General features: G+C 36.8%; 1 protein-coding gene across 1 annotated transcript; it reads left to right on the forward strand.

Moving 5' to 3' along the window:
• Positions 1-116: 116 nt before the first annotated feature.
• EMC7 (ER membrane protein complex subunit 7) lies at positions 117-20,307 on the forward strand. The gene is made up of 5 exons (XM_074235014.1): positions 117-392; positions 3,388-3,507; positions 8,189-8,327; positions 18,693-18,773; positions 19,858-20,307. The coding sequence occupies exons 1-5, from the start codon at positions 160-162 to the stop codon at positions 20,008-20,010; spliced, it is 726 nt and encodes a 241-aa protein (XP_074091115.1). The 5' UTR covers positions 117-159; the 3' UTR covers positions 20,011-20,307.
• The last annotated feature ends 999 nt before the right edge of the window (positions 20,308-21,306 follow it).

Consider the following 21,306-nt stretch of genomic DNA (forward strand, 5'->3'; position numbering starts at 1 on the left):
TCCCCGCGCCGTTTGCTCCAGTCGCCGGACGAGTTCCGGTGCAGGGTGATGACGACAACAAGCCGGCTGACTGGGGCTGCCGGGATACGGCTAGGAGAGTGAGAGGAGAGGTCGGTGTTTCCGGCCAGCCTCCCCCCCCCCGCCCCCAGGACGGTTGTCATGGCTGCCGTGCGGTGGGGTCTCGTCTCGGTCCTGCTGCTGTCGCTGCCCGCCTCTTCTCGGGGTTCGGAGGGGGCGGGGGCGGCCTCCGAAGGGCCGGGTGGGAGCGGGGGCGGCGTTGGGGAGCGCTTTAAGATCGAGGGGCGGGCGGTGGTGCCGGGCGTGAAGCCGCAGGACTGGATCGCCGGGGCCCGTGTGTTGGTGGACGGGGAGGAGCACGTCGGCTTTCTCAAGTGAGTGTCGCTGCGTCGCGAAGCGGGCAGCGAGGGGCCGGGCCCCGAGCGGGCGCCGCGCCGAGGGGGTGGGGGAGCCCCCGAGCTGAGGAAGTAACGGCGGGAGTCGCCCCGCTGCTTCCACTCTGCTCCCTCCCACCCCGGGGCAGGTGGGTTAGTCCGCATAGACAGGTCAGCCTACATGTCTGCGCTTCATTTTTCTTAAACTTTCTCTTAGGTTTTTTTTTTTTTGCAAGGGTTAAATGGCCACACAGCTAGGTAAATATTAAGTGTCTGAGGTCGGATTTGAACTCAGGAACTCCTGACCGCTGCGTCACCTAGCCGCCCCTTAAGCTTTTTTTAAAGGGAAATGTCACCTCTTCGTGATAGACTGAAAGCTCTTGTTGCAGCTTTTTTTCCTATTTCATTGCTGAGTTGCTGAACTACGAAGCTATTCCCAAGAGACGTTTGTTGACTCCCATAGCTAGGCTGGCTCAGTACACTGCAGCTAATAATGAGATCTGAAACCTCTAATCATAACATCTTTTTCTCGAAGCTGGGGGTGGTGGGGCAGGAACGAATTGTTCCTTTTTCCACTTTTGAGTCCACAGGGGAAAATTACAGCAAAACCCGTCTCATTGATTCTGGGCTTCTGGGTTTCTTTGTTTTCATTTCATGGTTTTCCTTTTGTAGCAATGGGATTTGAGGCCAAATAAGGCGGCTGCCAAAGGTGGTAGTAAATGAATGACATGAGCACTCTTGTCAGATTTCTTATGCTCTCTGGTGCTTCAGTACCTTTTCAGACATCTTGTTGTAAGATTGTTAAAAAAAAAAAGATTAATGTCTCATTAAAAATGATATAAGGCGAAAAAACTGGAAAACAAAATTTTTCATCTAAGAATCGCCTTTTTTAATAGGCACGTAGTATAATAAGAACAAAAAGGAGAAAACATTCATGTATGATGGAAAAACTGGCTCTAGTTCATCCCTGGATTCATATTCCTTTTAAGTTTTTCTGTGTGACTGGGCAAAATCACTTAACCTCCAGGCCCCTTAGTTTCCTCTTATGTAAAATGAGGGCATTGGATGCCTTCTAGCTCTATATCTGTAGTTCTATGACCCTTTTAACTAGATTTCAAAATATCTAGTTTTAATTCCAGATTAAAATAATTAGTAATTATTAGATCAGGTTCTAGAGTAAGGGAGAGTCTGACGTGGCCCAGGTAAGCCACCACCTAAATGCCAACTTCACAGTGTTTACAGGCTTTCAAACCTCTGTAGAAGCAGATTTCTCTATCCTAGTATTTTTTCTGATATAATTCTTTTCTTTGCTCTGTACTTTAAAAAGTATAAATACAGGTGTTGCTACTACTAGAATTTTTTTAAATCAATTCATCAAGTTTTTCCTCTCAGCAGAATCACCTTTGATAGATTAGTTTCCTGTAGTACTTAACAGTTCTAATTTTCCTTCTGTTATATTAATTTGCAGTTAGTCTCCAGCTGCCTTCTAGATAATTTAAACCTGGAAGGGCAGCTAGGTCATACAGTGGATAAAGCACTGGCCTTGGAGTCAGGAGGACAGCCATCCTTAGACACCTACCACTTACTAGCTGTGTGACCATGGACAAGTCACTTATTCCTCATTGCCTCACAGTCAGGGCCATTTCCACTTGTCCTGATTCATATCTGGTCAATGGACCCAGATGGCTCTGGAGGAGAAAATGAGTCTGGTGACTTAGCACAACACCCCCCTCACTCAAATACAATTCATGTGCTTGTCATAACATCACCTCCCTTGATGTCATGGTCTTCTTTGAGAATGAAGGATAAAAAAAAAAAACCCTTTAACATTTAGTTTACACTTGGAAGAAATGTTTTAAGAATGGGTGGAATCATTAGTGCTTTGATGTTTAGTTTGAAGTGGCGAGGAGAATACGTGTCCTGCCACTTATCAATAGATACTTTGGAAATAGTTAATATTATAGTAGATGCAAATTGTGAAAATGTCATATTTAATATATTGTAATTAAAATCCTTACTGAGAGTCAGTAGATATAGGCTGTATTTATTTTTTCAGCTCATTAAAACTTTTCCTCTCAGAATAACTTTCTTTTCAAATGGTTTTTATCACTTATTTTAATGGGGGTCCAGTATGTTTTATTATATTTAATTAATATCTGATTTTATAGTTAACTTCTGAATATTTCCATTGATTATTTGAATTTTATATTTGTGTAATGCTTTATAGGTTTCTAAATACTTTTTATGATACTGTTTGAACCTTGAAACAACTGTATGAGGAAGGCAGAACATATACTTTGTCCCCACTTTCCATATGAGAGAACTGAGGCTTAGAGTAGTTAAGTGATTTGCTCAAGATCATTTAGCAAGGACATGGAGCTGACACTAGAACTTAAATCTTAAGATTCCTTCCACTGTTCATTTTATTATAGCTTGCAAACCAACCCAAATATTTAGTCTTCTGGAATAGCAAGAGTTTCTTGTTGTTCTGTGCTCTAACAGAATAGGACTGTATCATTGATTTCTTTGCTAGATCCTCTCCCTTCCCAGCAACCAGATGAAACAGGGTTGTACTTCCATTCTCTGCAGTGGTGGCTGTACTTCAGGAAATTCTATTTATTTTTGAGCATTGACCCCTCCTCTCTGTGACAGTTTCCAGCTGCCACAGTGGCCCAAATCATTAGAATTGTTTGTGGTTTTAAGTCACCTGTCCAATAGGACAGATAACCATAGTTAACTAAACTCTTTCATATGATAGGCATTTACAAAGTTCCTACTGATTTTAGCCTCCTGAGAAGTAGATGATATTATGTACTCTCATTTTGTGACTGGAGAAATTTGAATGGGTGAGTGGGTCTATTACTTATTCTTGTCAGTTGATTTTGGTAAGATTTTCGATATAACTTTGAAATAGAAATTTTTAAATATATCTCAGTTTAAATAGAGACTAAATTACTGAATAAAAGTGACTGAAGATGATTTTTATTTTTTTCAGGACAGATGGAAGTTTTGTAGTTCATGACATACCTTCTGGGTCTTATGTTGTAGAAGTTATATCCCCAGCTTACAGGTTTGACCCTGTCCGGGTAGATATTACTTCAAAAGGAAAAATGAGGTGAGATTTCCTGGTATTATTTCTTCTAAGGGCTTTTGAACATTTCACTACATACCTAATAGAGTTTTTTTTTTTAAGCTCTAGGCAATATGTTTCAGACTCCAGGTTTTTGAAAACCAAAAAAACCTTAAAAGAATCTTGTAATTTCAGTGTGGTACATCATAGAAATCCTAAAATTGAACTGACTTCTATTCTTACTTATTTTTATATGTTCATATTAGATTAAAAAACAGGGAAGATCTAAGGTTTTAACTCTAAGACTTGTTTGAACTTTTAGTTAGTATGTCATTATTTCTTTCACAGTTTCATAAACATCTTTCCTTTTTAATTACAAGTTAATTTACCTCTTATTGTGATGTTATTTGCTAAACTTGAAAATAAAAGTTGAACTTATTTGTATTTTGAAAATAATATTTTTAGGAACAAATTCTACAGGTGTCCCTGATGACTATGTAATGTTTTGTTGCCTTAGAGATTTCTCCAGCCATTTCCTTAATCTAGACTGTTTAATTGATGACAGAAAGTTTCTGGAATAAGGTAGAAGCCCTCACATTACCCAACATTTAAAAAAAATCAATCCTAATGGGGGCGGCTAGGTGGTGTAGTGGATAAAGCACTGGCCTTGGAGTCAGGAGTACCTGGGTTCAAATCTGGTCTCAGACACTTAATAATTGCCTAGCTGTGTGGCCTTGGGCAAGCCACTTAACCCCATTTGCCTTGCAAAAACCTAAAAAAAAAAATCAATCCCAATTAAGAAACAGGAAAGGAAGAAATTAAAGTGTGATGATAATTGAAACTTGTTTGTATGTTTAGACTTTTGGTTTTCTTCTGTTTCAATTCTGTGACTACATGATTATCTAATATCTGAACAGTAAAAAAAAATGGAGAAGTTTCCAAGCAGCAGTGTCTTATTTTACAAGCAGCATAGTATTGTGGACAGAAAACCTGCCTTAGAGTAAGGAAGACCTTGGTTCAAATCTTGCCTTTGGCACTGTGTTACCTTGGGCAAAAGTCACTAATTTCAAATTGAAAAATCATTTGACCTCTTTGTTTCAGACAATTTTCTAAGAGCATAAGTTGCAATATAGTTAAATATCTGCAGTGGTAAAGTGAGTATCCCTGCTGGAATTCTCTTTTTTCTTTTGTTTTTTTTTGCAAGGTAATGGGGTTAAGTGGCTTGCCCAAAGTCACACCGCTAGGTAATTATTAATGTATGAGGCCGGGTTTGAACTCAGGTCCTCCTGACTCCAGTGCTAGTACTCTATCCACTGCCAACCCCTAGCTATCCTTCCCTGCTGGAATTCTAATTGAATCATATGTCTGGGTCAAAACTGTGTTTGAGCTGCCATGCAGCATTAGTTTTTTGTTTTTAAATTTATTTGTTTATTTAGAATTTTATAATTTTTCACCTAATTTCGATTCCCTCCCCCCCATCTTCCACAGAAGACAGCCTGTCAGTATTTACATTGTTTCCATGGTATACATTAATCTAAGTTGAATGTGATGAGAGAAATCATATCCGTAAGGGAAAAAAATTAAGTATAAGAGATAACAAAATTACATAAGATAACAGGTTTTTTTAAAAAATTAAAGGTAATAGTCTTTAATCTTTGTTCAAACTCCACAATTCTTTCTCTAGATATAGATGGTATCCTCCATCGCAGACAGCCCAAAATCGTGCCAGATTGTTGCATTGATAGAGTGATCAAGTCCATTAAGGTTGATCATCACCCCCATATTGCTTTTAGGATGTACAGTGTTCTGGTTCTGCTCATCTAGCTCAGCATCAGTTCATAGCATTAGTTTTGTATTGATGTACTTTTGGCACATCTCTTCCCTCCAGATAACAAGTATTCTTCAGAACCTCCTCATTAAAAAAGACAGCTAAGCAAAATAATTATTATAGGTTACAGTACATAAACTTTCCATTTTATACTTTACTGTTTATTTAATAATTTTATTTTTATATCAGATCTGTATTTTCATCAGTATAAGATACTCTGAGTGGAGGAACTTTTGCCATTGCAAATTGGCACCTCTTCTCCAACTTACAGTTTTAAGTACTTAGTGTGAACACTGAGAGAATCATACTGTTTCTAGTGGGAAATGGAAGATTTGGTTTCAAATTTAATGAATTGGATCCAAGATTGTCTATTATATTTGACTGTAGTTTAATTATCTTTTGTCTTCATTTATGTTCATTTCATTACTACATAATGTAGTCATTGTTTATGTTTAATTTGTTCAAATCTTACCATAGTTCTCTGAATTCATATTTGTTTTTCTTTTTTAGCACCATGTATCTCATCATGCATATGTTATGTCATTCTGTTAGTTACTTCCCAGTTCTTGGCTGCATTATTTGTTTCCAGCTTTTTTTTTTTAGGTTTTTTTTTGTTGTTTTGGGGGTTTTTTGCAAGGCAAATGGGGTTAAGTGGCTTGCCCAAGGTAATTATTAAGTGTCTGAGACCGGATTTGAACCCAGGTACTCCTGACTCCAGGGCTAGTGCTTTATCCACTGCGACACCTAGCCGCCCCTTGTTTCTAGCTTTTTGATATCACAGATAGAAAAAAATTATTTTTTCTTTAAATAATAAGAATATAGAGGTTGGAGGAAAGCTTTATGCATTGCTGTTATACTTGACTGAATATTTTAATATGATGTGAGATAGTCTTAATACCATGTTTTTTAAAATACTACATTGATGAATGATTTTAAGAGGTTTCAATTTATTTGAGGTGAAGAGTGCTTCCTAATGGTTCATTTTGAAGTCAGTAGTTATTCTGATATATCTATCTGTGGTCCCTGTCCTAGTGTTTAAGTACCTTAACAAAGACTTTTAATTTTTTTAATTTTTAATTTTTTATGTTTTTGCAAGGCAAATGGGGTTAAGTGGCTTGCCCAAGGCCACACAGCTAGATAATTGTTAAGTGTCTGAGGCCAGATTTGAACTCAAGTACCCCTGACTCCAGGGCCGGTGCTCTATCCACTGTGCCGCCTAGCTGCCCCTAAGCCTTTTAATTTTAATGAAATGGTAATGAGAGAAAAATGAGAAGATATCTACTCCAGCCATTTCAGGGTAGAGTTTTTGACACTTTGCTTACAGGTTAGGAAATGTTGGGACTAAAAATATGTTTATATCAATAATTTCCAGAGGCATCTGGAGTTTGAGGGGGTAGAGAAAGGGAGTGATGTGAAATTTAAATCGAAAATGGAGGGTAAATCATATTATGAATGGAGAAAGGAGAGATAAGCAAGGGTATTCAGGAAAACATTTGAACAGGGTGAACAAATGTTAAGCTTTTTGGTGACCTACATCAGGGAGAAACTGTTCTATAAATGGTTTAAGTAGAATCTAAAAGGTACTATGAATAATTATAGAAAAACCAACAAATTATAGTAATTGTTTTTGAATTTCCATAATAAAGCTAAGTTTGTTCAAACAGAAACTTCACTTTGCTCTTAGCTTGTAAACTTTCCTAGTAATTGGAGTTGCCCTGGTTTGGTATCTCCTGGTATTTTTTTTTCCTTTTGGAGCAAGTTCTGTGATATGTCACTGGAATCAAGTCTGAGGTTAGCAACTTGCTGAAGGTCAAGATCCTGTACATTAACAAGCTGGAACTACTCATAGCCAAAAAAATCCCAGTTTATAAACTCATATCAAATATCAGTCACAACATTTGTAAAACAAATCAAACTTAAAATTTTCAGACATAGTTGACCCACAGCAATAAGAATAATCTCATTGTCACACAATTCTATGAGAATTCTTGATCAATAAGTTGATTACATTCTTATCAGCAAAACCACCTTTGCATGGATTATTAATTTTAGAGTGTGGATTCTGTGGCTATTGTTTTATCAAATATTGGCTAAAATAAAGGCTTATTCATTGAGATTTAGAAATCTTTTTATTAGACTTTTTTGTGTTTCCATACTTGTATTCATGTTAACAGTACTTTACACTATATTTTATAGTTCTATCACTGTGATAAATCTGAGGAGTTATGGAGATGGAAATGATTGTATATTGTGTTGATTTACATTAGAGCATAAATAGAAATAAATATGACCTAATTTTTCCATTCCTGAATAATTTTTATGGATTTTTAATGATTTTTTTGTAATATTGCATTGAAGATCAGGTACATCTATAATCCACATGATGAGTAGATTTTTTTAAAATATCTATGGTGGCAAAATATTATGGAATTATAAAATTTTGGAACTAGAAGGAACCCTAGAGATTTATTTCAATACTTTTTATGCATGAGAAAAGAATTCCAGAAAGTTTAAACTACTTATACTGTAGATTATCAGCATTTGAAGAGACTCTAAAGTTTATACAGAAGAATAGCATAAGTTTTAAGAGGAATTTGAACACCAAAAACATGCAGTAACTCACCTAAGATCACAAAGGCAATTGATTACTATTGAGACCAAAAATCTATATTTTCTGAATGGTTACAGTATTCTTTATGACAATATGCTAAAATGAGTTGGTATTTTAAAAAAAAAGTTTGCTTTAATACATATTTTGGAAGTCAAAAGTGTGGGTGTGAAAGCACTTGCAAAGTGTTTACTATATAAATGTAAGTCATCCTTAATATTAGTACTTTTCAAACTAGTGATATTTTTGTAGAATTATTCAGTTGTCTTTTATTGTTATTCTTTCACCAGAGCAAGATATGTTAATTACATTAAGACATCAGAAGTGGTCAGGTTACCCTATCCTCTTCAGATGAAATCTTCTGGTCCACCTTCCTACTTTATAAAAAGGGAGTCCTGGGGTTGGACGGATTTTCTGATGAATCCAATGGTATGTATTATGACAAAACTGAAACATCTTTATTAATTCTGAGCTAGTTTTTAGGTAACAGTTTTCAGAAGTGAATGTTTCTCAGCAATCAGCTAGACAACCAAGGTCAAATTTTTTGGTAATGAGAGATGATTTCTAGAGTGTTGATTGAAGTAAAACAGTGACATGGAGATGAGAAGTGAAAAGATTATGTTGAGAATTACATTACATGATAAGTGGCATAGTTGGAAAGAATGTTAGAGGTAATCTAGACCAACCTTCTACACTGTTCAGGAATCCTTTCTACAACATCCCTGGCAGATAGTTGCCATCCAGCCTTTGATTGAATACTCCCAGTGTGATCAAGGATGACTAGTACCTCTGGTGTGAAGACTGCCAAATCCTTCTCAGATCTGCCTTCTCCTTTTGATGTACATCTGAGCCTCCTAACACTTATCTGTGACTCCATGAATCTGTAGCTTTCACAATGGTCATACTCTGGTAAACTGTTTCAGCAGATGGGCTAAACCAAGTTGAAGGTAACAAGGGATTCTGAAACCCATTAATGAGTTAGGGGGCTGGCTACCTCAAGCATATGAAGACTTCCACTGGTGTAATGGGCAGAGAACAGTTCATTCCAGTGGTCATGAAGGCAGCTAAGCAGGTGCTATGAAACACTTGGAACTTGATTAGACATCGAAGATGCCAAGATCATCCACTGCATCTCAAGCCATCCCCAGTTGTCTTGATTTTCTCTTGCCTCTGGACCATGATGACCTCGGAAGAGAGTGAGGATGATGACTGTGCAATTCTGCCTCACTTAAATCCAATTAAATCCAATGTATGAATTAAAAGACATCATCCATACTATCTTACCATTCCTATCTCAACAGGTGACAGGCAAGTGATAAAGCAGAAGGTGTGGTCACGCTAGGAGCTGTAGTCACAGTCCTGTACACAAGCCATCCAGGCCATAGGGTCATCTCTTCAGTGGAACTGTCTGAACAGCCTTTTAAGAATTGTACTGCTCACCTTCTGGTGTGAGGAAGGTGCTAGAAAAAATGTCCTAAAAATTGTCTGCCTACTCAAGCCTATCTTGATTACCGCAACAGGTGGGTTGGAACACAAAAAAATATACAAAAACTTCTTCAAAGATGATTCCACTCACCACTGGTGCATGAAATGTGCTCACTCTGCAAGACAATATAAGATTCAGTAGTCTTGAAAGAAGAACTGCAAGAGAACTCGGCAAGTGTTACATCCAAATAGTAGCCCTGAGTGAAACAACTTGAAAAGGTTACAAGCAAAGACCAAAGTGGAAATTTGAGTGGTGCCTGATTTTCTTTTTGCAGATGATTGTATACTCAGTGTATCCTCTGTAGCTCAGATGCAACAAAGTTTGGATTAATTGCTGCTTGTGCTAATTTTGGTTTAACAGGTAACACCAAGAAAACGCAGGTGCTCCATCCAGTAGCACCACACCATCCATATGTGGAACCATTAGATACTTAGGGAGAAGTTTTGAATACTGTGGATAAGTGAACTTATCCATAAGTGAACTTACCTTGGCAGTGTATTTTTCCAGGCATGTACATTATTTTTTTTTAGGTTTTTTTGCAAGACAAATGGGGTTAAGTAGCTTGCCCAAGGTCACACAGCTAGATAATTATTAAGTGTCTGAGGCTGGATTTGAACTCAGGCACTCTTGACTCTAGGGCCAGTGCTCTATCCACTGCACCACCTAGCCACCCCTAGGGAGGTACATTATTGATAATAAGGTTGATGCACACATTGCTAGCTCAGTTTTCAGGAGACTTTGAAAGAAAATGTAAGAGAGAAGAGTTTTTTGACTGCTTACCAAACTGAAGGTGTACAGATCCATTGTGCTAAACTCATTGTTGTTTGCCTGTGAAACCTGAACAATTTACCAGTACCATGCCAGGAAACTGAATAGCTTCCATTTAAACCCTCTTAGGAAGATTCTGTAGATCATCTGGCAGGATAAGATCCCAGTCATTGAGCATTGAGTTCCTTTTCCAGCTAAACTCCCAAGCATTAAAACATTACTTTGGAGAGCACAACTATGGTGGGCTGACCATGTTATTTAAATCCCAAATCTATGCTTGCCAAAAAAACTATTTTGTGAAGAACTTACACAGGGCAGGTGTTCATGGGAGGTCAGAAAAGGCAATACAAGGACACTTGCAAGGTCTCCCTTAAGAACTTGAGAATTGATTGAGGAGCATGAAAGACACTGGCACAGGACCATCCAGCATGGCATATGCTCATCAGAGAGGGTGCTGCGCTCTGTGAGCAAGGCAGAATTGAAGCAGCTCAAAGGAAACATGAGCTACTAAAGTTTAGAGAATCAACCCCAGGTGTTCACATGGACTATTTATGTTTGACCTGTAGTAGAGAATTCTGAGCCTGTATTGATTTGATTAGCCTCATTGGACACACTGTAACTTGTTTCTAACATAGTGATATTGTTTTGATCTTCTTAAATAATGAAGTACAGGACCCAACCAACTTCCAGTGATGTTGAGCACATTGCTTCATAAGACACTCTGTTAACATTGTGAGAGAGCTCCTATTCTTCATTTCCTTGAGTAGAAATCAGCTATACTGTTACTTCTATCCTAGTTCTGCTTTTTTTTCACATGATAACATTTAACAATTTGAAGAGAGTTGTCATATTTCTCTTTGGTTGTCTCTTTTTCAAGCCAAACTTCCTCAGTGATTTCTAAAGTCAGTTTTTATACATTATGATTTCTTGATCCTTTATTATCCTAATCATATTCCTCTTCAGTTTTTGTCTTAGGATGTAACAATTGAAATAAGGCAAATGGGGTTAAGTGGCTTGCCCAGGGCCACACAATTAGGTAATTATTAAGTGTCTGAGACTGGATTTGAGCCCAGGTACTCCTGACTCCAGGGCCGGTGCTTTATCCACTGCACCACCTAGCCACCCCTGGAACTATTTTTTGATAGGATAGTATACTTTTATTGATTTAGCCAAAACTAGCTTTTTTAGAAATTGGATTGTACTGTTAACTCATGTTGAGCTTGTAATCAATCAGACTCTCTATGTCTTTTTTACATAAATTGTTGCCAGGTCAAATGTCTCTCATCCTGTACATAGGATCATAGATTTAGAGATCATCCAGACTAACCCTCTCATTTTATGGATGAAGCACAGAAATCTGGAGAAGGTAAATGACTTGCTAGGACTGCCAGTCCATTGATCTCTCCTGTATACCTTGTTGCCTTCTCATACATGTTGCTTATATATGTGCAGCAGTGCTAAGTTGAACTAGATGAGTTTAAAGGTTATTTCTAACTCTTAAGATGCTATGATCTTACATTTATCTTTGCTAAATTCATCTCACTGTTATTTTTAAATCATCATTTCAGGGCTTAAGATAGTTTTGATTATTTATTCTCTCATCTATAGTTTGAGGTATCCCTTTCATATTTGATAAACTTCTTTCTAAAATCCTTCTAATAAGAGGTAACCTACTACCTCCTAGGCATGAATAGCTAATCTTTTAACTCTTAAGGGCCCCACCATCCAACAAAAACTTGTCAAGGAAAACATTTAAAATTTAATATTTATTTATGACTATAGTGTAACCTGTGTTACTTAAGAGTAAATAAAATATAATAATGCCACATGAATGGGGTTTGAAGGCTGCATACAGCCCATAGATTGAACCTATTCTGCCTTTGGATATCTGTTCCATTCTCGGGACCATCAGAATAAATCTGATCACTCTTCTACATAAAAGCCTTTCACATTCTTGAACACTGCTATAATCTCCCCTGACTTCCAGATCCCTTCCCCTTGTCTTTCCTTTGGGCTAACTTCTCATACCCTTCAACAGAAATTTTAGTCTTGTAATTGCCCAAACACTCGCTTATGTAAGACCTCCAGATTGTCTCTGCCCTTCTTTAAATGAGGCTTTGAACCCTGAGCTTGGTAGTCTAGATGCTGTACATAGTCAAGAGCATAGTTATTATTTATCCTATTCAGGCTACTATAGGATAATAGGATCAAATGAGGTGTTTTTTTGTTTTTTTGTTTTTGTTTTTCCAGAAAGAGGGAAACATGGGTGTGTTTGTAGACCAGGAGTAAGGCAGTAAAGAGGAAGAGACTGAAAATAAATGATAGCGGTTTTGCATAAGGCAAAACACAGAATCTCTGAGGTACTTCAACTTGCCATCAAATCACTAATAGTCATTCAGCCTTTTTTAAATCTACCATGTGTAACTGGCCTACCAGTGATAGCTTGAATATCTTAGTGAAATGCAATGTTAAAATATATAACTAGTATTCTCTTACCAGTCCTCCTTAAAAGGAAATGAAGTTAATGTGACATAGTCTATAATTTTTTTTTGTAAATAAGTTTTAGTAATGTCTTTTGTTTTTATATCACAGTAACTTCTATATCCCCTTTCTCTCCTCAAATTGAACTCTCTTACAATGAAGAAAAATAGTTAAACAAAAACATGTACATTGACTTCAAAGGACAGTGTAGGCAATGTTTTATTTTGTAAGTCCTCTGAATCCTGAAAGGAAAAATTCTCCAGAATTTTTGTTGGTATTTCAGTTTCTCAGCTTGTTTTTCTCTAGTAATCTTTTTCATTTACATTGTTATAGTCTTTGTACATATTGTTTTCTTGGTTCTGTTTATTTTATTCAATCCGTGCAAATTTCCTCATGTTTCTCTGAATTCCTTAAATTCGCCTTTTCTCACTGCACAATATTTCATTGTCATATTCTTATAATGCCTTTCTTCAATCACTTTTCCTTTCAGTTCTTTGTTATCATAAAAACTACTTATTATGAATATATATGCCTTGTGGTAAATTACTTGGTCAAAAAGCATCATAATTTGTCCCTAATGAAACCATCGTGACTTTGCTTTCTTTCCTGCATATGTCTTCCCCCCCCCATTTTAAAGTATTTTAAAGTATATTTTAAAATACAAAACAACTGTTACAAAATCATACCAGAAGTCATACCAAATGTTCTACCAAACCACAGCTCACCATCAGCCAATGTGGCCATTTCCATAAACATGGAGGGTGGTCTCTGAAGGTGAAAGCATTTCTTATCTATGGACCATTTTTTAAAATTTAATATTTATTCTCATTTTGTACAAATAATGTTTTTTATACATTAATAAAATATTCTTGTTTAAGAGTAAACAAAATACCCCCTCCCCTAAAAATATAGACTCGCTTGAGCAATAAAGTAAAGGGGAGAGAAAAAATTAAAATAAAAAAAATAATAGTAACTGTAGGTATGGCCACAGTGGACGGAGCACCAGCCCTGGAGCCATGAGCACCTGAGCCCACATCCGGCCCCATACATACACCCAACCATCACCCAGCCATGTGACATGCAAGCCACCCCAACCCCACTGCCCTGCAAAAACCAAGAAAAGAAAAAAAAAAAGACCCAAAATAAAATAAAATAGTAATAATAGTAGGGGCGGCTGGGTGGCGGACAGAGCACTGGCCCTTGAGCCAGGAGCACCCGGGTCCGAATCTGGCCTTAGACACCCAACGATCACCCTGCTACGTGGCTCCAGGCAGGCCACCTGGCCCCATTTGCCCTGCACTCCCCCCAAAATAATAATAAAAATGTGCTTCAGTCTGTGTTCAAAACTACCAACTCTGTTGCAGGTGGATCACATTTTTTATGATAAGTCCATCACAAAAGTTACTTCCATATTTTTCCATCATTGCCATTACTGATCGCAACTCCCTCCTTTTGTATTTCTCCACTACCATGTACTATATTTTCTCTCTCCTTTCACTCTGACTCTGCCTACAGCAGTAGGTGAGTGACCCCAGCAGCCCTGGGGCCAAGAGGCCCTGAGCCCCCCATACCACCCCTTAGGCCTAGCATCCACCTGGCCCTATGGTCCCGAACAGGCCATTGAATCCCAGCCCCTTGCAAGAAGTAAACAAGAAAATGTATTATATCTGACCACTCTTCCCACCATGGACCATCCTCTCCTCCATCATTCACATCCCCACCTCTCATATGTCTTAATATTCTCCTTAATAACCTCTGAGAATTTTGCTTAGAATTACAATTAAGCTGACAGGTCTGTGGTTTGCTTTTTTTTTTTTTTTTTGCTTTTCCTCACTCTTCTCTTTTTGGAAGAATGGAAAATGTTGCGCTTTCCCAGCAAACCTCACAGCCAGGCACGTTCATACTTACTTGGTTCTTTCAGCATTCTATGATGTAGTTTTTCTATTCCCTGGTAATTTGAATTCATTGAGGTCAACTAATTGTTCTCTAACTTTTTATTTATGTGGGATTTCTGCCCCCTACTAAACATTTTTATTTTGTCCTTTCCAATCCAAGGATCATCTTGAAAGGAAAAACAGTTTGTCTTTTCAGGATGGATCATTATCACTGTCTATCCACCTTGTACTATCCTTTTAATTTCCTTTTGCCCCTCAAGTAGGGGCCTTAGCATTACATTCATTGTCCTTAGCATTACATTCATTGCCACTCAGAGTTCATTCTGGGACTTCAAGAAATGACTTCTAACTGCTGTTCTTTATGGCAACATGTTGTTCTTTATTTTCAGTGTTAATTACTTGTCCTTGCTTCTGTCTTCTCTACATATTTTTTTTTTAAATTTAGGTTATAAGGCACCTGTGCAGTCTCAATAGTCTTTTGTTTGTTTTTTAAAGCAGCTGCCACTCTTTGTTTGCAAATTATTTTGTTTTGTATGCTCAGAATTTCATTTTTGAGTTTCCTGTCCCTCCTGTAAAATATTAGGCTGCTGAATCCTGCCTACCATTTCTCTGAATTCTTTGAATCTACTCCTCTGAAATCTAGAAAGCACATCAAGCCATATCTGACTTTCCTCTCCCTTAAATATACTCCACAGTTCCCCTGAAGAACTCAGCATTTCTGCTTTGGTAATTAGTTCCCTCTTGTTAGACTCACTCCTAGAATGACAATTCTTTTTGTTTCTTCCTTTATAGGCTCATTCTTTCCTCAGTTCTACCACATTTTATGAAGTGATATTGTTTGAAAATTTTTATTTTTCCTCATTGTGCTTTCTTAGTCTGAGTTCATTAACTAATTTCCTTATTTAGCCACATTTACTTCTTTGGGTGCCTCCAATGTTTATTTCTCATTGGGATTATCTGAAAAGGTATAGTCATAATCCTTTTCCCTCTTTAGTGATTTTAGTCATGGGATAACTTTTTTTTTAATTTGTTGAGAAGTTTAAGGTGCATATCCAGCTGAACTCAAAATTTCATTCCTTTATTTTAAGTGTCAGGTATAGTCACTTTTCCCCAAGGTTCCTTAATTTCACATCATCATTGTGTATTGCTCTTGTTAGAATTAAATCTGAATAAAAATTCTTTGATATTTTCTCCATTTTGTAGATTATAGCAAGTTAAGAATTTTTTACATAGCATTTTTTGGATCTGGAGAAGTAACTTAAGTGATCATATAGTACAGTTTTCTCATTTTATGGATAAGGAAGTTTGAGACCCTGTGAGTTGACCATAGTCAGAATCTATGTCTCCTGTACTGCCTACAATCACTTTTTTTTTAAGCCATATGAAACCATTTGTCAGCTTAGTTAAAAGTTCCTCATCACAACTTGATTGTCATTGGACAAGTTTTGTTTATCTTTTAATTTATATTCCAAGTATCTTTAATTTTATAGGTTATCTATTTTTTCCTTTCAGTGGCACTAAATACAAAAAAAACCCAATGATGGTAATTTTAGGAACAGTCTTACTACATTTCAAAAATATAACAGTTAAATTTTTTATTATTTTTATTTAAAGCTTTTTGTTCTTTCAGTATGCATAGAAAAAACACATTTACTAACTTTCTTGAGTTATGGAATAGAATGAACTTGGAATAATGTGTGTTGTAAAAGCAATCAATTAAATATTTAGGCAGTCTACTGAAGTTAGCTTTCTATTTTGAGGCTATTCAAGCACATCCCATCTGACTTATTACCCCTCTGTGAAACAGCCCTATGGGCAGGACCTTTCTGTTCACTGAACTGAGAGATTAAATCTGCGGTTTAGAGTTGGCAGGTAGTGCTACTGATGAACGGTTATTTCATAAGATATTCATTTAAATAACCTTCTTAGAGTGTATGTTGAGTGTTGTCAAGTTTTTAGAGAAATGAACAAAGTGCTAATTGTTAACCTGGAACATGGTAATGTGTATTGAAGCAGTCAGGTCAGTTTTGGAAAATTAATTAATTTCTAAGAGTCTCTGCCACTGAATTAGTTTCCATAGGTCAAAGATAAAATGGAAAATATTCCTCTGTCAATATCATGGTTCACATCTTTACCCTTTCCACTGACTCATCCTCTCATTTCTTGCCCTTTCATATTCATTAGCAGTTTTCAGGAGCCAATATGTTGTAGCTTTTTCTCCTCAAGGGAAAATAAGTCATTGGAGCTACTTTAATGAATTAGTCCACATTCAATAACATACTTTATAATAAACTGAAAAGGCCATGCTGTTAGTAAACAAAATCCTAATTTTTTAAAATCTAATACTACACAATCTAATATTAGCAACCTAGCTCATCTTTATATAAAATAGATAGGCTCTTTGCCTATCACTTGAAGTATACTATGTTAGATACTTGGAGAGATGCAGAGATGAATAAAACAGTTCCTGGTGGGTATGGTGGTGCCCATGAGTGCTTCCATTGGAGATGCTGAGGCTGGTGGGTCATTTGAGTTTGGGAGTTCTGAGCTACAGTAAGACTAAAGTAGAACAGGTGTCTACAAGTCTGTCACCAATATAGTAAGCTCCTAGGAGTAGAAGGTCACAAGGCTGCCAGAGGAAGGTTGGAAAATGAAGCAGATTAGAGCTTCCATGCCAGTGAGTATTTGAATCCAATCTGACTTGTGGTTGTAGTGGCAGTGGAGGCAGTAGAAGAAGAGATAGCACTTGAGATTTTTGAAACACTGTTCTTAATATTAACTCATTTGATCCTCACAACAATCCTATGAGGAACACATGTACCATGGGGGCAACTAAATATGATGTGAATTAAAATTTTATAAATGATAGATGAGGTGAAGGAGGAATCACTTCAACTTTGGGTAATTAGTGAGAACTCTGTGGTGAATGTGGACCTTTGTATTTGAGAGGAATGGTTAGGATGCCAAAGAAATAACATAAAATAGCCACGTAGGAATATAGTGGTATAGTGATCAGAGACCAGAAAGGGTCCATTAGAAGGGTCTATTGCAGAAAAGTCATATACTCAGCAATGTGTCTTGCTTTCTTCCCCCAGGATTTTCCCTACCTTTAATTGAGGTAATAGGTAGAATAAAGTGGAGAACTTGGGAATGTGGGAAGAGTGAGGGCTAAGTTGTGATGGATGTTCTTTTGCTGTCAGTGCTACGATAGCAATTTCTAACCTTTTTTTTACATTATTTCAAAAAATGTCCTAAAATTCTTTAAACAAATTATTTTGAATAATTTAATAATAACTAATGTTCATATTTTGTCATAAACTTTAAAGCACTTTATATATATTATCTCGTTTGACTGTGAAGTAGTTCCATGAGGTAGATCTCCCATTTTGCAGATGAGAAACATGATGCTCACATTAGGAGGCAATATATCCCCAACAGTCTATAAACATAGTTTGTTGACTAAAATATTATAGTCATCATTCCAGAGCATGAGGCATCCATATATCAATTTCCAAATGTCAAGAGATAAACTTTGTTGTATCATCAAAGGTATTAGGGAAAGTGCCTTGGAATTTAATAATTGTCCAAGTCAATTAGTTTTTGTCCTTAAAATAATCTTTGGAAAGGTTATGGGCTGCTGGTTTTATTCTGTACCCTTGTGTTTTGATTCGTATTTTAGTTTATATGTTTAATTATAGTTTCCATTAAGCACTGAATTCTTTTCTTTAAAAATATTTTATTTATTTTGAGTTTTACAATTTCCCCCTTAATCTTACTTCCCTCTCCCCACCCCCCACCCAGAAAGCAATTTGCCAGTGTTTATGTTGTTTCCATGGTATACATTGATCCAAATTGAATGTGATGAGAGAGAAATCATATCCTTAAGGAAGAAACATAAAGTCAATCAGACAATAAGATATCTGTTTTTTCCCCCTAAATTAAAGGGAATAGTCCTTGAACTTTGTTCAAACTCCACGGCTCTTTATCTGGATACAGATGGTATTCTTCATTGCAGACAGCCCCAAATTGTCCCTGATTGTTGCACTGATGGAATGAGCAAGTCCATCGGGGTTGATTGTCACTCCCATGTTGCTGTTAGGGTATACAGTATTTTTCTCATTCTGCTCATCTCTAAGCATTGAATTCTTGTTTTATTTTCTCTAGGTGATGATGATGGTACTTCCATTACTGATATTTGTGCTTCTGCCTAAAGTTGTCAATACAAGTGATCCTGACATGAGACGGGTAAGAAAATTCCTCATTTGAAGCTCTTTGACTTTGTCCAGTTGTGCCAAAAAGAATGTTGCGTTTTTTAATACCTGCTCACAAATTAGCCTGACTTGTAGACTGGGCTATTAATACTGGAGGAGAGGTACCAGAAAAGTAAAGTTACAGAGATGGCAAGAAAACAAGGTAATTGTGATATATCAGTTAGCAAATTTTAAATGCTTCTTGGGCTAGAATCTGTGCTGAGACGAGATATAGATAAAGAAAATAAAACATGTCTTATTCTCATATTGCTTATATTCTGTCAGGTGAGAATATGTACATATATATGAACTTGGAATTTAAATTCAAGGTAGTTAGGGAATGAGGAAAAGCTTCATGTTGAAAGTGGTGTTTGTGCTGGGTCTTGAAATAAAAAAAAGGGGTTCTGTGAATCAGAGTTGCATTCCAGACATGGGAGATTGACCTTTAAAGTACAGGAAGAGAAGTAATTGTATAATGAGCCTGGAAAGATAAGTTGTTGACCAGGTTATAAAGGACTTCAAAAGCCAAAAAAGTATGGTTATATTCATGGCATGGAAAACCATGAGGAGGAAAGGGTGGTCATTGGTGTCCTTTAAAGAGGTCAGGGAAGTTGAGGACTAAGAACATGTTCATTAACTTTTGGTGATTAAAAAGGTCATTGGTGACCTGGAGGTAGAAGATAAGACAGGTAGAGAGGGAGTGAAAAATTATTATCTTAATTGAATATTGACTTTCTCTGAAAGAGTTATATAGTCTTAGACTCATTATTCAGTGGAACTACCCTATGCCTTTATCTGTTAGTTTAGTTTGGATGCTCCTCATCTAGGGTCCATGAATTATGTTAAAAAAAATTTTGATAACTAGGTTTCTATTATTTTGATAACTAGGTTCCCTTTGTCATTCTCCTGTATATTTTATGCATTTAAAATATAGTTCTATTGTTCTGGACCCCCCCCATAAGGGGTCAAGGGGCCCAGATACACATAAAACTTAAGAACTCTTCTCTTAGTAGAAGATGGCAAAAATGAGTAAATCTAAAAGCTTGTGCCCCTCATATCTCTGTTATGTTTTCATGCAGGAGATGGAGCAGTCAATGAACATGCTGAATTCCAACCATGAGCTGCCTGATGTTTCAGAGTTTATGACAAGACTCTTCTCATCAAAATCCTCAAGCAAGTCTGGCAGTGGCGGCAGTAAGACAGGCAAAAGTGGGGCTGGCAAAAGAAGGTAGTCAGGTGGTCCAAAGCTGGTGTTTGCACAGACACTCGATGACACTGGGTAGCATCCAAGTCTTGAGGGAGAACTTCACAAAGCAACTACTGTAAACCTGAACCAGCCTGAAAGTTGATCTCTTGCAACTGTTGTATGTGATGTAACTTTTTAGCTCATTTAAACTGTTTGGTACTTGGTACGCTGAAGATAACCCAGATCCTATCCTTTACCATATGAGGTCAACATTGATGTCACTGAATTAATTACAGTGCCCTGTAGAGAATGACATAAATAAACTAAATTATATGAAGTACTATACATTATGTATAATAAAATAAGTCTTAATCCACAGATACAATGTTATCTACTTTTTGCTTTTACTAACATTCCCTTATTTTTGCTAATGCAGCTTTCTTTGCTACATGAGTTTTGAGCATAAAGCTTTATTTTTTTGAAAAGTGATGGTACTTGAGGAAAATGAGTTATTCAGATTTTAGTGATTTTTTTTTTTAGGTTAGAATATACTTGAGTATGAGAATAGATTTTTATGTATTCTTATTTTTTTAAAAACCTTAGGAGTACTTAATTATCTGTGCAATTGTTAAACTTAGGATAAACCCTCCTTGATTTGGGTTAGCAGTAATAGCTCTGCTGATGTTGCATGACATGCAAATGAATTGGATTTAAAGGGTTGGGGATGGGGAGCAGAGTAATGCAAAGTCACCAGCCTCACTTTCTCCCCTGGAACCACCTGGGTCTAGTGACCAAATATGGATCAAGATGACTGGAAATGGCCCTGGATGCAGTGAGAGACCTTGACCTTTTTTGTTTAATTTAAACTTTATTATTTCATCTTTTAATATTCACTTTTTTAAAAATTTTGAATTCCACAACTTTTTTCCTCCCTCCTTTTCCTCTCCTCTCCCCTTGACACTGAGCAGTCTGATATAGTTAGGCATATTTCCATATTAGTCATGTTGTGAAAGATGAATCAGAACAAAAGGGAACAAAAAACCATGAGAGAAGAAAAAAGAGCATAAAACAAATTTTTAAAATGGAAAATAACTAAGCTTTGGTTTGCCTTCAGACACTATAGTTCTTTCTCATGTGTATGGTATTTTCCATCAGAAGTCCTTTAGAATTGAGACCATGGTCTTTTTAAGCTAAGGTTTTTCCCAGATCACTCTGACTGAGGCAGTACCCATTCAGTGATTGCTTACAAAGTGGAAATGAATTCTCTTCAGTGCCATTTTGAAATATGAACATAGGTATCAGGGAAAATGTATATTAAATATGATAGTAATCTCACTTTAAA

The sequence above is a fragment of the Macrotis lagotis genome, chromosome 4, assembly GCF_037893015.1.
Source record: "Macrotis lagotis isolate mMagLag1 chromosome 4, bilby.v1.9.chrom.fasta, whole genome shotgun sequence".
NCBI lineage: Eukaryota > Metazoa > Chordata > Mammalia > Peramelemorphia > Peramelidae > Macrotis > Macrotis lagotis.

What these genes read in the sequence shown, in the direction of transcription:
- EMC7 (XM_074235014.1), top strand. Translation starts at nt 160, where the DNA reads ATGGCTGCCGTGCGGTGGGGTCTCGTCTCGGTCCTGCTGCTGTCGCTG. An exon ending in GAGCACGTCGGCTTTCTCAA is followed by an intron (nt 393 to 3,387) that starts GTGAGTGTCGCT and finishes TATTTTTTTCAG; the next exon opens with GACAGATGGAAGTTTTGTAG. An exon ending in GTGATCCTGACATGAGACGG is followed by an intron (nt 18,774 to 19,857) that starts GTAAGAAAATTC and finishes GTTTTCATGCAG; the next exon opens with GAGATGGAGCAGTCAATGAA.